This window comes from Cyprinodon variegatus, unplaced genomic scaffold (genome assembly GCF_000732505.1).
Source record: "Cyprinodon variegatus isolate N-32 unplaced genomic scaffold, C_variegatus-1.0 Scaffold75, whole genome shotgun sequence".
In the NCBI taxonomy this organism is placed as follows: Eukaryota; Metazoa; Chordata; class Actinopteri; order Cyprinodontiformes; family Cyprinodontidae; genus Cyprinodon; species Cyprinodon variegatus.
The window spans coordinates 1597935-1616495 of NW_015150528.1; the positions used below are offsets into that span (position 1 = coordinate 1597935).

The window sequence follows — 18561 nt, forward strand, 5'->3', positions numbered from 1 at the left end:
GTTATGAGCGTGAGTCTTTAGATGCTTTTTGAAAATAGTGTATGTTGTAAGTTCTCTGATTGTCGGAGGGACAGAGTTCTATTCCTGAGATGCTGTGACTGCATCTCATTTTTAGACCTAAATGGAAACTTGTATTCCAGAATTTCGGAGAAATAAACATGAAGCTTGATTTGTGGTAGAAAAACTAACCAATTTAAATAAACCTACCAATTCTGGAAGGAAGAAAGGTCAAAGGTCCAGCTAGAATTATGCCTGACACTCATGATTAGGGTGGGTAGAGTGCAACTTGCAATTGGACATCAGGTTGTTATTAATATTATGTATTGTTGACTATGCTTTTCGTACAGTGACATTTGAAATTAAATGCTTACATCCTTTTTTTTTATTATAGGTTTCGTGCTTTATGATCCGTTAACAACAGAAACAGGAATAACTTTTACTTACCCCAAATGTTTAGCACTCATGTACATAATGTGTTATATTAATGTTTTGTTTAAGTTAAGCTGGGCACCCAAAACCCATGTATTTCAAGTTAGATCAATGATACCACTGAAGAGAGCTAAAAGTCATGGATGTATGTGTTTGTTTTTTTAACAGTAAAGATGATGACCCAAGAACTCACACGTTCTTCAAGAGTATCAATTTCCACCGTTTGGAAGCGGGGCTGGTGGAGCCCCCCTGGGTGCCAAAACCTGATGTGGTTTACTCCAAAGACACTGAAGACTTTAGGGACAACTCTGAGATCAAGGATGTCAAGCTTGATGCCAAGGATGAGAAATTCTTCAAAGAGTTTAGCACAGGCGCAGTCTCAGTCTGCTGGCAGAGGGAAATGATTGACAGCGGAGTATTTGACGAAGTGAATAAGCCTGAATTGAATGGACGTGGCCTTGAGAATGTGTGGACATCCAGGATGTGCATCATTTTGTGAGATTCTGCTCACCTGACCAGCATGTGTGACTTATTTATTGGAAAAAATATGAAGTGGAATTTTTTAATAGTTTAAGTGCAATGATGCTAAATGAAGCTGCTCAATATTACGTCAGGCACTTGCCTTTATTCTAAAAATCATGGGATTCCTTTTCCATAGTATTCCTAGAAAGTTAATTTAACAAAATGTCAGGGAATAATGCTGTCAGAACCAAGAATAATGTAACCTTCGCAAAAGTTTAGTAGAAAGAAAATGGCATTTAAGTATGTGTAGGGATCAGCTCCCTCATGCTTAGCCCTTTATTCCTGGTTAGAAAGTCTGTCCCAGTAGAATCATTGTTTCCATTACATCATGCACCCATTGCAGCAGGCAATTGTTTGCATCTGTCTGTAAACAAGCTGTTGTGGGTACCTTACAAATGTATGTGTTATTGTTGGTATTAGCAGGTAAATCTTATGATTCTCATGATCAGTAATGTGCCAAATACTAGAGGAGCCTTTTGGCAGCGATAAGGCAAAGCCTGATTTAATATACCGTAATCTATGTAAATCCTCTCACTGGCTGAGATTCACCACTAAGTGCCGCCAAACACCAACAAAGTGCAACAGGCCTCCTGATCACTTCTTTGTAACCCCATTACTTTGACTGTGTTGTTCTGGTATTTACCAGGATTTTGTAATTTTATACAAAAAAATCCAGATAATAATAAAAAATAAAAATAAATTATTCACACACTTGGTCCCCCCATAGGCTATGTTAGTGGAGTTATAATTTTAGCATCAGCTAACCATTTAAAGTGTTACACATGTTTAGAAATAGTTTCAGCTGCCATTACAAACCGATAGCTAAAAATATCTTCTACTTAATTTATGTATATTTTTTACAATAAGATTTATATATAAAAAGCATCATCATCGTTGTTTTCTAGCTGGAAATGTAAAATAATCCTGTCTTAGAAGTGGAATAAGACTTTTCACCTTTAAAGTCGTAGGGAAGTCATATTTAAATTTCAAATCAATCTGGCTTAAACATGTATATAAATGTACTCTTTATCAGACCATATTGTCCCAAAAGTTAGAAAATTTCTATTTAAAAAAGAATTCTGTCTTAAAATCAGTTTTTTTTTTTCGTTATTAAATGCAGACCGGTTAGTTATATGTCAGCTTGTACGCCTAAATTCGGCCAATCATATATCAACGGTCATCTGTCAATCAAACTTTTCGGTCATAGCATCATGATTCACATGTCACAGCTAATATACGCAACGGTTGAAATAAGAAAAATGTATGAGTTCCGTCCCAATGTTCACAGGGATGGACGTAGAACTAACAGAACTGGCAGCATTGCGAGGCAAGGGCTCAAACATGTACAGCTGTAAGCCTTCTACACCAATCAAAGCTTCTGCTGCCCTGGCGTCCTCTTCCATAACAACTTCATCCCCGCTTTCCTCCTCTAAATAAAAAATGTATGACAGAGGAGACTCATCCACAACCTCCGACACAAAACTCTCCTCCTCTTGCATGTTTCCACTGTCCATAGCGTTCCTTGACAGTGACGTTGCGAAATGCTACTTGGTCCCAATATAATTTCCCATTGGTAACCTACAAGCACTAAGTTGCTAACTGGTTAGCAAGATGCTTCCGAGACACCGGCCACAACCAAACTTGCTTGCGAACCTTTCACCACAACAATCCCGCCCCCTTCATAATCGATCAATCACATTCACTTTGTTCACTCATATAAAATCGGGCACGACTCGGGAGAACTCGGAACTATAATCGTTGGAACAGCCGCTTCCCAACGACTTTAAGCTGGTGAAGATTCTCAGTCATCCAGGTGATAGTCATTAAAAAAATTAGGAAAAAAACAACAACAATCTACTGGGCTTTGTTTACAAGTTTTAAACTTTTTGGAATTTCACCTTTAATTTATTTCTACCAATCATCACAGTTAGGTCAAAATGCGAATGTGCCACCAGCATATTTATAAAGTTTCAGCTGCTAGATGCTAGCTTCTGACTTTTGGCCAAAGGTGTAACTGCACTAACTAATAACTTTTGTGCCAGTAATCTTAGTTGTTAGGTTTTTTTAAATGAAATGTTTATATTTTCACCTAAAGTTTAAGATGTAAGCTAAAATATCAATTGCTCAAGTCTTGAACTTGTGCTCTATGCATTTATATAAATGGCTGCACACATTAGCTAGCAACTACAAGGACCTCAGTTAAAACAGGTCGCTAGCTTTACTTTCTATTCAAGCACTGTCCAACCAGTGAGATTAGAGAAGGAACATTGATCATCCATGAAATTGATGTCAATAGAAAATAAGAGAAGTAAGAACAATTAGTTTTAAAACAAAGATATGAGTTTCCTTTTTGTTGGCTTTTGTAACATGCTGGTACAATGATGTCCTAAAATATTATATTCTGTCTGACTAGCTTTTATATTTGAAAAATTTAAATTGGGATGGAGTAGAGTACAACAATGATCGGATAGAGGGAACGTCAAGTTTTGGGGGATAAACCCTATTTCCTTTGGGCCAGAATATGAATAATCCAGTAGGCATTTTGGAAGAGGATATTGATTTTCTACTACAAAACCCAATTTCTTATTGGCATTTTTCAAAGAAGTTTCCATGCATCACCAAATTCTGATGGTATTGCCTCAGTTAGTTATATGATAGGCTACTATGGTTAGGCAGCTCTAAAAAGAGGCCATTACAACCATTGGAACCGGGCCTGACCCCGTTGGCCACTCTACTGTAGTTATAATACCAAATCAGTTTTTTTATTCCTATGTTGGCACAGGAACTGAAACTAATTAATCCCTTCGACCAATGTAATTTTTCTAAATGTGTTTTTTTTATATGTAAATGTTTAAGAAATTAAGATGTTGCACCTTTGAGATATTGAGATATGATCAAAGTCTTCATCTCCATGGTTTCCAGAGCCATGAGTGGCTTTTTGACTCTCTTGATTTATTAAATGATGAACTTTTGCCCTGTTCTTTTCTTTATTCTTTTTCTCTGTGCCCCCATGAAAAAAAAAACCTGGCCCCACCCATGCACCGCTAATAAAATTGGGCTAGAACTGCCTCTTCCACTACGGCTGTCATAATAGTTCAATATACATTAAGCACTTTAAAAAGGGAGTAAATGTGTACTAACTTCTCAGCTCGATCACTTGATAAAACACATCTCTCTCATTCTGTTGTTGCTAGTAACATACATTCTACTAGTAAACGTCTTTTTGAGTTATACTGGCAAAGATTCTTAGTCATCCAGGTCATAGTCATTCCAAAAAAAAGGTTAAAAAAACAATCCACTGGTTTTTGTTTTCAAGTTTGAAGACATTTCGCTTCCCATACAGGAAGCTTTTCAATTCAAAATGTCAAAAATAGCGTTGAGTTCGAGGCTTTATACAGAACCCAACAAAGCCTTTAGAAAAGATGAAAATTGAAACGGACCAACAGCATGCCTGTTGCAGGTATGCCCCATACAGGTATGGGGCATTTCAGGCTAACAAAAGAAGGGGCAGACCCTTTCGTCCGTTTCAATTTGCATGTTTTCTAAACCCTGTACTCATTGAAACCTTGTTGAAATAGACAGACATTATAAAAATTATTTATGTTTTTTTCTTTGTTTACACTTTGCAAAGCACCATTTCAGTAGAATCCACCATATATATATAATTTCTATCATTAAATTCAGCAGCTTCTTTTCACCCCAGATGGTGCGACATACCAAAGCCCTGAAACCCGGTGATACCGACAGACTGCAAGAGGTGAGTTACAGATTCTGGGAACACACATTAGGCATAGAAGGAATTGGATAGAGTCCAAACTTGTTCCTGGACCAACTGTCAGTCATATTACATTGCTAACAAAGAATGCAATAAGTGCAACCTAATTAAATCTAACTGATTTAGCTTTAAGAAAGCGATACCGGCTTACAGCTAATATTTCTGCTTTTGTTTCACCATCATCCAAGACTCAGGATAGCTTTTAGTTTTGTAGTTACCGTTAAGTACTTCTTTCTCTCAAACACGCTAACCAAGTTATTCTTATTTGGACATCAGACTGAATTTCATCTGGCATGCAGACCTTAACACTAACCTCCATGTAAAATGAGCAGAGGGCACACTTAAACACAATGCTTGACAAGAAGAAAGATACCTTCTGCTTAAATGGCTGTTGTCTCTATAAAACCACAAGTCCCCACAGTGAAGTGTGTCATTTTGTAGGGATGCACAATATTAACGGCATCATGTTATTAGCAGCTACCAATATAAGCTTTAAAACTTAATATTGGACATTGGAAATTCCATCAATATAACTCGCTGATATAAAAGGCCCCTGTTTTTATTTATTTTTTTAACAAACAAGGGAAGATAATTCCTGCAGCACCATCAGGTCACATGCACCCAACTAATGCATGAATCTGACACATGAGAAATGCTGATGTAAAAATGTTAGTGGTTTGGATGTTGTTTAACATTTCAGAAACAGCTAGCCAAGCTGCTATTTGGAATGACTGCACAAGACAGCCGCAGGTCTCTGTAAGAAGGGCTAGGGGAAAAAAACAGGAGTTGTAAAACATTGGTGTACAGGATATCCTCTCTATGCTTCTTATAGAAGATATCCTGTACACCATATGCTTCTTTCTCCTTGAACTCCAGTTGGCCTCGGCAGATGGCCGCTCACACTGAGCCTAGTTCTGCTGGAGGTTTCTTCCTGTTAAAAGGGAGTTTTTTCTGTCCACTGTTACTACAAGCATGCTTAGTGTGAGGGATTGTATTCGAGCCAATGAGTCGATGCAATCAACTGGTTTTCATTAGATAGAAATTTTGAATCAATTGACTGTATGATCTGGTGAACTGTAAAGTGCCTTGAGATGTGTTGTGAATTGGCGCTATATAAATTAACTGAATTGAATTGAATTATGAACACGTGAGTCACTAACGTGGTTTTACAGTTCAGTCTGTGCTCAGAGAATGAGGATGATTCCAGCGGGTCAGCTCACAAGACAGAGCAGATGCTGCCAGAGAGTTCCAGACGTGGAAGCCTAGAAGGGTGCATAACTGACAGGAGATGAGTTCCGAGCTGACGAAGGAAGGCAAGATGATCAACAGGGCAAAGTCAAGAAGCACATTCAGGCTCAGTCCACTGAAGAATCCAACAGGAGTCTGAAGACAGGCCAGGCAAACAGATCAGACAGGGGAAGGCAAGCTCAAAAGTCCAAACACAGAATCAGGTCAGGATCAGGCAAACAGAACACTATTAGTAATGCTCGAAAACTCTCTAAACCACTAGCTCAAGAATTATCTGGCACTGATGGCTAGGACCAAGGAGTTTAAATAGAAGCAGGAGCAGGTGGGTCAGACAGGTGAATGAAATGACCAATCAAGCCAGCTATCAGCGCCATAGCTAAAATACAGATATCATGCATCTCTATAAATTGCCTTGTTAAATCAAGGAATCAATGAATTTGCGCCAACTATAAAAATCAAGATTTGAAGTCTATATTATTTACTCATAATGCAGACAAACACATTAAGAAGAATATGGGTTGGAAAGAATTTTCTTACGGTTTAAAAAAAAAGAAATTAGCTATGGTAAATTTTTTGTCATACAAACCATTCAAACAAAGGGGTCTTCAGGGTTTTAAAATATACCTCCCATTTTAAAATATACAACATAAATAAATAATAAGCAAAAAGTTTCACAACCCCCCTGTAGTACCTTGTCAGTATAGTAGAAAGTCCACATTAAAGGCCACTAATGTAAACTGTCAAAAAAAAAAGAACATGCAGACATTCAAACTCTGATTTGCAGATCCAAATGAAACGTTGGACCCTGATATCACACCCAAAGCTTTTCAAGACAATCTGCTTTCCAAAATATCCCTCCTTCCCAATGAGCCACAGACTTAGAAACTGACATCAAGTCAAACGGACTGAGCCGTTCAAACAAGCGCTGATGCCAAAACGATTTTGTTGTGTGGCCCCCAGAGATGGCATATGTCATCACAGCTGCTGTCCTCTTTCCCTGAACACTAGATTTGATATTCTGTTCCTTGTATTTATTCCTAAATGTACCATGTATTTCAAAAATCCCATAATTTGATTTTGTGAATTTGAAATTAAGGGATTTTCTTTTCATGGAAACGTTTTTATTTTTATTTTTATCCCCCTAAAACAGGTGACCAAAGGGAAGTGGCTGATTGCAAAGTGAAAGTTAAGATGCTAGGTGTACTCGCTAAAAATACAGACACATGGGTTTAAATTGATCAAATTACTGATATAAACAGCTGAAAATTCACTGTATGCAGTTGTGCTTTTCGGGGGCTGTAAGGGGGGGTGCCCTATTTGTGGTAGCTCAGAGCCATTGCCTTGCATAAAGAAGTTCCTGAGTTTGATTCATGATTGGTGCCTTTCTCTATAGAGCTTTGATGATTTGTTCATGCATGGGGTCCCAACAGTGGGCAAGGGGTACAAACGCTGTGCAGGACCACTGAATTTCTAAAGCCTGCTGACCCAAAAATCAACCAACACAAAAAGCATAAAAATAAAAATAAAAATGCTTCAAAGGAGAAAAGCTTCAATCACAGATGAGAATCATCAGCTCAAATGGATTTGGGTTTGATGACCCTCCAAATATGGGGTTCCATTTTTGCCAATAAATTGTTCATGTGTGTTGTGACTTGTCATGTGTTGATGTAAGGTGTGTATCTGACATGATTATGTAGCAGAAGGTGTTTATTTAGTGGGTTTATGTGTATATGTGAGATGCATATGTTGTGTCCATATGCTGTGTGCAAGTGCATCATGTCTATAAATATGTGCAGGTCATGAATTGTTCACCTTGTCCTAATGTTTTGTTTCTCCTGTCGTTGCTTGATGTCCTTTCAGTCTGCTGTTATAACTTATTTTCTTTATTTTGTTTTGATGTCACAATGGTTATACCCATTTTTATTCACCTCTTTCTTTCAAGCTCAAGTTTGCAGCAAAAGAAAATTATTTATGTTTAGGCCTCTTATTGTGAAACAACTCTGGCGTTGTCAACCAGAAGTAACATTTACATGGTTTTATCTTTTATGTTGAAGACAAGTGAATCAGAAACCAATGGATTCATAGCAGATATTTTTAATATATAATATATTTAATAATAATTGATCATTTGAATAAAGAGTTGAATGAATGAAAAAGGTGAATTACCATTGAAACATCCAAATAAAAAAAAGCTCAAACAAACTGCTACGAGGAATAAGGACAGAACAGAGACATTAGCTCATGTTGCCAGGATATTACTAATGAGTTCTGAAACAGATGACTGCACATTGTACCGCTCCCGCTTCAACCATTTGAGACCAACCCAAAACATGTTGTCCAATCATGTCACAGTGTTAGGGTTCAAGGCGGGACATATAGCTGTGACCAAAGTAAGAGCTGCCGAGCCCGCAGCAGGATTAGATACACCTAGCTGCTGCTATCGCCTGCGTTTTGTTGGAATCCATAATTACAGCTTTTAAAAAGGAACAGCAAGAGTCTAAAAGAGTCATTTATTCTGGTTTCTCATGGTGTCTACTGCTATTTCTGTCAAGGTAGGGTGGAGGTTGGTTGGGGACCCAAATACAGAGATGAGGAGGTAGAGGTGAGTTTTGTTGACTTAATGAAGGTTCAAAAAGGGAACAGAAGCAAAATCCAAGAAAAAAATACAGAAAACTAAAAACCAAGAGACGCCAGGGGAAAATACACATGAGGAGCAAAGTAACAATGAGAAAGAAACACTGAGGAACTGCACAGGAGGTGTATAGATATGGGAGACAGAACAAAGACTGGGGTAATCAGTTAACAGGGAGCAGGTGTGGATGGAAGCAACTAGAAACTAGGGGGAAGGAGATTGGCACAAGGGGTCAACAGACACAAGAAACAACACAAGAAACACTGCTTAAATATAATTAGAAGACAACTACGATCACAAAAAACGTAGAAGAAACTAATGACCAAGAAAACAGTATGACATAAATAACCGAAAACTCAAAAACAAACTCAAGAAGAAGTCCAAAGGGGAGAACCATAATAATTCCATTTACTCAGTGCAAAATGAAGAAATGGTAGGCGTGCACTAGGCCTTGCTTTGCCCAAGCCTGAGTGCTCTTCTCTATTAATCTGGTTTTCCAGGTTACAGACATGCATGAATCAAGAAAAATTCCACTTTTTGCATTTTTTTGAATAGCTTTATAACATATGAAGCTTTATAACATATGAAGTCTCAAAAGGTTGATTTTACACAACTCTGGCCTGTAAAATATAATTTGCATTTACGTGCAATATCTATTGATTTAACAAAATCCAGTGTTTTAGATGTTGATACAGGACTATGTTTTAAAGCTTTGAAGCATGCTCAATTTGGAAGGCATTGTTTTTGTTTAATTCTTTGGTTTATGCTTTTGTAGACAAACATTTAAAAAAAAAGTATGTTTTTAACACTTTTAATAGACACTGACCATAAATGGTCAAGAGATAGGTCTAGGATATGAAACTCTCAGTATGTTTGGACATAGTCTATCCATGAAGTTGTCACATCCCTGGCAGTGGAGGCTCCGAGTCCTGAAAGCTATGGAAAGTCTTCATTGGTCCTGAGTGAGGAAGAACACCGTTCACACAAACAGACACACACACGTCCTTGTTTCTGTTGGACCACCAGACAGGAGCTGACTTATTTGTGGAAATGTTAGGAATTCCAATAATGCTTAGCTTAAAAAAATGAATATGAACCAAAGACTTCCTCAACCATGATGGTGCTGTGCGTGCTTGGTACGGTGAGGTTTCTTATTACATGTTAAATTCTTACTCTTAATTTGTCCATATTTCAAAGGCATTTTACTGCATAAGAGGGTGTTATGGAGAAAACACAGCAAAACAAGAAACCTAAGCCCAATTTTGCTCTTATTTCCCAAACTCATGGATGGATCTCAGTCTTCCCCTGCATTTAGTGATTTCTCAAATCAACTATTCACCATTTTCCCCCTAAATGCTCATGCACCATCTCACTAACGCATCCACACAGGTGCCACCTGTATGTCTAATTTTGTGTCTTTAGAATCATGTGAACAAATTTGCATTTACTTGAAAATGTGCACTCACTCAGGAAGCCCCCACCAAAAAATGAAAGTAGCAACATCAGTGGTGTGATACCATCCTGAGAATGCCAAGTGTTGCACAGGCCTTTGAAGTGAATCCCGAGCATGGGCATGTAACAAACGTGGGTACCAAATTACACCCTTTCCCACTTTGATCTTCATGCCGGCTCCTACAGAGGTAATAAGACTGTGTGCATGTATGTGTATCAGGCTGTGTTTGTGAGGGTTTGTCTGAATATTTTCATGCTAAAGCAGCGGCACAAAAACATGCATGCACATATGTGTTTTCTACAAGTCCGACTGTAACAGTGCTGCAGTGTGAGCTGTAAATGAGCGTTGCAGAGCTCTAAGTGCTGCCTCCAGGATGGGGGTTGGGGGTGGACTAAACACTAGCGGTGACTTGTACGCGCCTGGAAAAACATGCTCCTGGAGACCTTCTGCTGAGTTTGTCTTGTCGTCACATCGTCCACAGTGGACGCCCCGCTCTGCCTTAGCAGCCGATGATGATCAGGTTGCATCTTGGATTTCCATCTGAACCACCCTCTAATCTCATGACTGTGAAGCGTGAATGGAACCACTTCTCAGCTCTGTAAGGTCACCCCCTCCTAGGAATTAGCACAACATATGTTTATGTGTTGTTCATTACCTAAGTGTGCCTGAGGTTTTCCAAGCGGCTCGTTGACTGATATCTTAATAATTGTAAATCAAATATTTTTACTCATCTTAGAGTACAGGTGCATCGGTATATCATTGAAAAGTTCCTTTATTTCAGTTTTTGAAAAGTGATACTCAGATTTTCATACATTCACTATTCACTGAGTGGTATATTTATAGTATTTATTAAATTTTTTATGATTGTGGCTTACAGGTGGTGCAAAATACCAAAATCTTTTATTCACAATTGTCAGCCTATACAAAGGTAGGATCACAATCAACAAAGTGACAGGATGAGCAGCAGATGTCAAAACAGCCATGTTGGTAAAACTGTAAGAACTGTTTTATTTAAAAAACTTTTTTACTTAGAGATTAACATGGTTCACATAACCAAAATTGAACTTAAAAAAAAAAAAAATAAGGCGGTTTCTGATAGGGGCAAGATGGGCAGCCACCCAGGGCGGCTTTGTCATATCGGGCGGCATTAGCATGAGATCACCCCGCTGCATGCACACATGGCCCCGCACACCCCTGTGCAATCGTGCTGCCTCAGTGCCTGACTAACAGTGTTTACCATTTAATACTCCACTCAACTTGTGTGTAGTGGGCACCATCTGCCTTCTGCGGTGCATATAGCTCACGAGAAGAAAGAAGAAGAGGAAAAATGAAGAAAAAATAATAGTAAGCAGCAACCGGGTCATTTTGTGATGCAGGAAATGTGTTACTGTATGTTGTATGACTGTAGCCTTACTTATTACTAGCATGGGCGTAGGTATGCATAGGGACCATAGGGACATGTCCCTACCAAAATTTTGAACCGACCTAATTGTCCCTACCAATAATTTGATGTGACCAACGTCTTTATAATTTACAGCATAGTTATTGCAGCAGTGCCTTCTTTTCCTCTCGCAGCTCCTCTGCCTGGTCTCTACTGTCCCTTTCACGCAGCAGCGCATGGAACTGTGCTGCGCAGTTTAACTCCACTCTCATTGGTTGTTCTGCCTTAAGTTCCACCTTCTCTCTTTCTGATTGGCTGTTTTCTAATCCGTGTGTGCTTGGAGCACAAAATTGAACATTTATTCACACTAGAATGCCTAGTATATTAGAATATTAGGCTACAAAACTAGTCCCAATTAAAAAAATTAATATCATGTACACTGAAAAACAAAAACCTTTTTTTTCTTTTATAAAACGAAATATTCTGATTCAGCCAGGAGTTCTGAAGACTACTGGAAAATGGGCAAATAAAGGCTGTAAGCCATCAACATTTCTGATTCTTAGCCACAGCCAACTAAAAAAGAAAATGTGAGGGTTTCCTTTTTACCGATATTTAGTTGATATCACTGTTTTCATTTTTTGATTACTCTTTGAGGAAGTTCAGGTATAATTATTAGCAGGTGTTATTTCTCTTATAGAGTATAACAACAAGAAATGGCACCTAAACTGCTTTGTTTTTGTTTAAAAAGCATAATTAGGGTTCCACATAATGATAGTAATTTAATTGACTATTTATACTTCTAGAAATAGGATAAAGACAAGAACAAACAGAGGAACACTATTAACATTGATTTTAGCTTACATAGATTTCCACTCGGTCCATAAGTAAATTAGTACAAACATTAATGTCTGGTAAATAATGCTCGAATCTGCTGCTTTTCTCTTTTAACAATGAATTCCTCTTATCAGTACGGATTCTCACATCGAGCATAAAAAAGGGCATGCATATTGCATAGCACCAATGACACCCGACCAATAGTGTCCCTACCAAAGTTCAAATGAAACCTACGCCCTTGATTACTAGTAATATTAAGTTTACCTTAAGCTGCCATAAATACACTTTCTATTAATTGCTAACATTAATTCTAACTGTTTTTTAACAGTAGAGAATATTACCATGTTGATAGTTCAAATTGTTGTAACAAAATGGAAAAGTTATAATAGGCCACGATAATTTATACAGGCAAAAAATTTTGAGATCTACTTTGGACCGTTTATATGTACATGCCTTGAAGACTGGCAGCCCATTGGAACTACCCTTCGAGCGCGGCCAGCTTTAGAAGGATCCCTCTCCCCAATGTATTCAATTGTTCTGACAAATTGGTTATATGTCCACCTCAAATAATCATAAATTCCTGAATTAATACCCGACTTTCATTTGGTTTGCTTTGTTAGGATTTGCTGACGTGGTTGTGATACAGGATGCTGTCATACATAAAAATGCATGTTTTTATACTGAAATACTTAGTTGTATCCTCCTTAATAAACACAGACTAATGCTACAACTCATTAATAAATATAAACAGTTTATATTTTAATAGAAGATATGTTTTGTGGGGTTCTTTCTCAAATTTGGCAGTGGGATAACTAAAAAAGCATTTATTTAAAACCAACAATGGCCATGCTCTAAGTCACTCTTCAGGAGGGGACAGGCGTGGTTCCAGACAAGCTGACCTATCAGCAGATGATGTAGGCGTGGCAGTTATCAAAAGCGGAGGTGTGAGAGCGATTATGCAGATAATCCGGAATCTCCTGCATGCCTGACATGAGCCGAGAAATATATTGCTCAACCTCAGAACGCCACTGTTCGTCTGACGATGGGTCCATGTTATAGCCGGATTATTCTGTAATGACTCAGAAAAGAGGGACCCAGTCTTCAAGGCAAGATAGACAGTGGGATAACTCAAAAAATATTTATTTAAATCTGGACCTGCGGATCTTCCGTAGCACTGGCTAGGGTGTCTAAGGCAGGAACCTCTACAGGAGAGAAAGACAGGTTAGTGACCACGATATTCTGACGAAGGATGATTATGAACACTTGAGTCACTAACCTGGTTTTATAGTTCAGTTTCTGCCCAGAGAACAAGTTAGGATCCAGCGGGTCGGCTGACAAGACAAAGTGGACGCTGCCAGAGAGTGTCCGGAATTCATGAGGTAGTTCCAGGTTCAGTCCACAAGAAGAATAGACTGGTCAGGCAAACAGATCAGATCAGGGACAAGCAGGTTCAAAGGTCCACATGCAAAACGGGTCAGGATCAGGCAATCGGAACACAATCAGCCACGCTAGAAAACTCTCACACCAAAGCCTAAAAAATAATCTGGCAGTGATGGCTGGGACCAAGCAGTTTAAATAGAAGCAGGAGCAGGTGGATCAGGCTAGCAGTGATGAGAAACAGGGCAGTTAGACAGGTGAATTAAATGAGCAATTAAGCCAGCCATCAGCATCAGGATCATGACAAGAATGGAATAGAAAAAGTAAAAAAGATCAAAACAAACTTTGTGACAATCCTAAGGTGTTTGGTTTTTAATCATCTTTGTTTGTGTGTTTTACTTAGCTCTCTGTTGTTAATACTCCCCAAATATCCAAAATAACAACAACCTGTATTAAAGTCAAGGAACTAAGGGGTGTGTGCTTTCTTTTTACCATGGTTACGCAGTGCATACATGCATTACAGCCCAGTGCAGCGTCTAAGAGCTCAGGCTTCTGCTATTTTTTCTGGGAAATGGGATCACAGCAGGACGGTACCTGCCTCCGGGAACTGACAGGTAATATTTGCACTTTGACTGCCAGATTAAACCAAGTCACCACTCGGCTTGCTAGGCCAGTAAAAACTAGAGGAAACCTAGCTGAGTCACTGTTTCTCTTTGCTAAATCCTTATTAATTTGTTATAGAGAGCTATACTTTTTCTTGGCAAATTTAATTACAAAATAATTATTTTAATATGCCTAAAAGCTGCTCGGGGGCAGGGGAGGCTACCCAGTCCACCTCATAGTGCAGTACTTGTTAACTACAGTTCACAGGGACTGCTTGTTTCTGTTTGCACATCGTCACGTAAGAGGAAATACTTCTTCAGCAGGTGTGATGGTGGAGTTCTGATAACAGTCACATTTCTGTACTACAGTAAAGGCTGACTTCTGGAAGGGTTGCATGCAAGCATCTATAAACACTCTTCCTACTAAACAAAACAGGCAGTTTTTTTCATGGTTTTTTTCATGTTTTATGTTTACAGCATACTAAATGTTAGTATGTTTATTTCAGATCTAATGTTTTTCTCTCACTTTAAAAGTCAGCTCAGTATTAAACTCAATTACTGAGAATCTTAATCTTTGCTTTCTAGTTTAAGTCTAACAACCAAAATAAACAATTGTTGAGGCAACACTTTGGGAAAATAAGAGCACAGTTGAAATGTTTTATGTACTTTTCATCATCCGAAGTGTTTCAAAGTATTGCGCAAACATTTAAAACAGTTGCTTAACAACAAAACAATAAAAAAAAAACTTCTGCTTGTTCAAAATACATTATTTGATTAAACTGTCCAAAAGCTTTGGATGATCCTTAATTCCTTGTTTACTTTGCTTTGAAGGAGTCAGACTGTCCTTATCTTTTATAAGTTTTCTCCATCAGTAGTTTTTCAAAGCTTGTTTTCAAGGAGTTTCTTGGTTTTTTTTGGGGGGGGGTTTAGCTTCTTTGTTTTGAAAAAGCTTGCTGTTAAGTTTGCTCTCTGTCTAATTTCTATTTATTGACCATAGTGGGCAATATGTGGTAAGAATAGAAAAAGTAGTAAGAAAAAAATAAGCATCTAACCTACGAAGGAGCAACCCATAACATTATCTGGAAGTCACTCTTGAAGGATTGGCATAATAACGTAAATAACCTGAGAGGAGATGTATTTTGTTTTTTTTGTTGATTGTCTAGTGGATCAGTGCTCTGATTTCAGCCAGTCCAGTCTGGTTCTGGCTGAATATTTGTGGTACCATGTTTCACTACTGGGGTGGTGTGATCAAACTAATGTGCAGTGCCAGATTTCTGCTGCTGGTTGCATTTTCCATGGAGCCTTAAAAGTGCATCTTCTCATCTGACCAGACCACCTTATGGATTATGAACAAACTGGCAAAAAAGGATGTGTTCTTTCAACCATAGACATCTTCTTAGTGGTTTTGCAGACATGCCTGATTTCTGCTGATAACTAATAATTACTGTGTAAACACATTGTCCTATGGAAGCTATTTTGGCCCTCTTGGCTCAGTTTCTCTGGTTTCAAATAATCAACTTCTCCCCTGATCCATCTGCACTCTTCCTTCATATGTTAATTAAAGCTGTATGTATATATATATATATATACATTTTCTGTTCACATTAATCTTTAGATATTGCTTGTTTTGCTATTTCCATATGTTTATCAATTATATGTGTTTTCTCAACAGTTAGTTATTTTTTTATTTGCTGATTATTTTCATCCAGAGACAAATTATTTCAAGAATTTATGGTAATCAATTTATTTTTTTAAATTGCTTCTCTGGCTTTTGTAAAAAAAAAAAAAAAAAAAAAAAAAAAAAGAAAAAAACTATTTACAGGCCTTTAAAGAAGCTGGTAGGCACAACAAGTGCAAGTTAATGTAAACTGGAGCACAGTAGTTTTTGCCACTACAGCAGATTTCCTCATTCTGCTAATATTGGACTCTGAAAGGTATCTCTAGACCTTGATCATGGCATCTGTGGTTACATTCTGCATTTTTCTTGCCTCCATTACACTTTTGTCCAAACGATGCCGCAGGTTGATGCTTAAGCGACAGGAGAAAATGTTAGCTTTGTTTTAATAAAAATAATTGATCTGAAATGAAAAACAATTCATTACCTCCAATATTGTACGTAATGATGGCCCGTTCTGAGGTCCTTTCTTTATCTCTGCATTAGTGTAAATATACTAATGTATTCTTGCTCTTTACTGGATCCTTTGATGACCATACCCGTAATTCCTTGCAGTTCAGTCCAATCCTGTTTGTGCTCCAAGGTCTGTTCTCCTTGTTCCAGATGGTATCATTTTGTATTTCCACTTTTTCATTAACCTATTTAAACCCATTCTGCTGCTTTCAGAGTACTGTCTACATTTTGGTTCCTTACCTCCTTCTCAAAGTATAATATATACATTCAAGCAGCAAAACAATAAAAGCATTTAGGTCAGAGCATGTTAATGTCTTAGAAGCTCCTGTTTGACTGAAATCCAATTATTTAAAGCCCTGGGATTTGTTTTACTCGGGTAAAAGTAATCCCTGAGAATTTGTATTCCTCCTGTTTTCTTTGTTTTCAACATTTATGCAGACCAGCCTGACATCTTGTTGAGGTGTGAAAATGTATGTAATACACCTTCAGTCCAGCGGGTAGTTGTAATAAGAAAATAAATGCCGAAGAAGGAAAGATTGACCAAGAAACCCATGCCACTTATTTTTAGCATTTAAATCAATTTCAGACATCTACAATAAAATAGAGAATACATTTTTTCTCTTAAAAAAAAAAAAAGACAGATTAGTCAGCAGGTATGAGAACTACCTCTGCAGGAAGATGAAGCAAACATTTGTATAATAAATAAATTAAGTCAATATATGTAAATATTTATTTCAAAGAAAATGTGTGTCGTAGCCATAGAGATCAGTGGTCAAAGCCTGCAACACATGTCTCAGCGTGGCACAGTGGCAGAAAGCGTTGGTTGTGTCTGGGCCATGGATCCTAAAGGGGAATAAAAAGGAAGATACCTGATGAGATTAGGGCAGGGGTGTCAAACTAATTCCAGAAAGGGCTGTGTGGATGCAGGGTTTCTCTCCAACCAAACAATGGCACACCAGACTTGATTTATCTCATCATGTCATCATGTTCAGATTGGACTGACTTAATGAGATGACTGGAGTCTGGTGTGCTATTGCTTGGTTGGAAAGAAAACCTGCAGCCACACGGCCCTTTCTGGAACCAGTTTGACACCCCTCTACTAACCCATGACCAAGGCCTAAAAGCCCGTGAAAGTAAGGCACCAGGGAAGTGAAATTACCTGGGTAAATTTGTATCAAACACCTTTCCAAAGTCAATGAAAAAAGGGCTTATTATCCACTAAAAGTACAAACCTAAATCCAATCAATCCTAAATCAAAACAGGGCTAACAAATTTGTTTAAATATATTGAATTAGATCTGATTGAGCTTCAACTTTTTCCCAAGAAGAATATAAAAAAAAATGTACTCAAATCGTGATAATAGTTGCAATTAGATACACCTGAAATGTGCTAGATGAGCATTCCCTCCCTGCCTGCATCTGACTAACCATCTGTTTTGGAGCCTTTATGTGAAATTCAGCTTGAGTCACACAGATCTCAAAAACTTGTGAGGTCTGGCATCTGGGACGCACACAGCACTCTCTCCCTCCAACAGATTCTCATAAGGGATGAAACTCCCTAATGCTTGCTGATGCATTCAGGATGGATCATGTGTTGTCCATCCTGTTGTGTACATGTTGAAAACATTTGCCCTCATTCTGGATATGAATACAGTTTTTAAACTAAGTTCATTCTAACCTCACTGTTTGTGTGTAGTGTAGTGAAGTGACACTCTCGCAGCATAACTGTTCAGGCCCCTCACAAAGTGCATTTGCAAGGGATTACCTCCATGGCCTGTGATAAAGTGCTCAACTGTTTTCCACATGCTCCCCTCATGGCCGCAAGGGCATTAGAGATAGAGAGATGTAGGAAGAATAAGAATAAGAGGAGGAGGCGGACAGAAATAGTCAGCCTAGATGGACATGTAAACAAAAGGATGACAGGGAGACACCAAGAGGAAGAAAAGGAGGAAACAGAAGGTCAGGCAGTGAGCAAAGTGTCCAGCAGCAGAAGGGACAGACTGCAAGTATAACATAGCAGTAAGGGAAGAAAGAGGGGGACAAAGAACAGATTGTCAGTGCCGGAGTTAATCGTCTCCTCTTAGGCTGCCAGAGACAACAGGTGAGAGCAGTTTGACTCCCTGCAGGCTTCATGAAGCTTTTAGGGCTCCCTCAGTGTGTGTGTATGTGTGAGTCTCTGAC

General features: G+C 38.3%; 1 protein-coding gene across 1 annotated transcript in view; it reads left to right on the forward strand.

Moving 5' to 3' along the window:
* grk7 (G protein-coupled receptor kinase 7) overlaps positions 1–928 on the forward strand; it is a 10221-nt gene extending 9293 nt beyond the window's left edge. The window contains exon 4 of the mRNA XM_015372723.1: positions 598–928. Coding sequence (XP_015228209.1) covers positions 598–928 — 331 coding nt within the window. The remainder of the gene's footprint in view (positions 1–597) is intronic.
* The last annotated feature ends 17633 nt before the right edge of the window (positions 929–18561 follow it).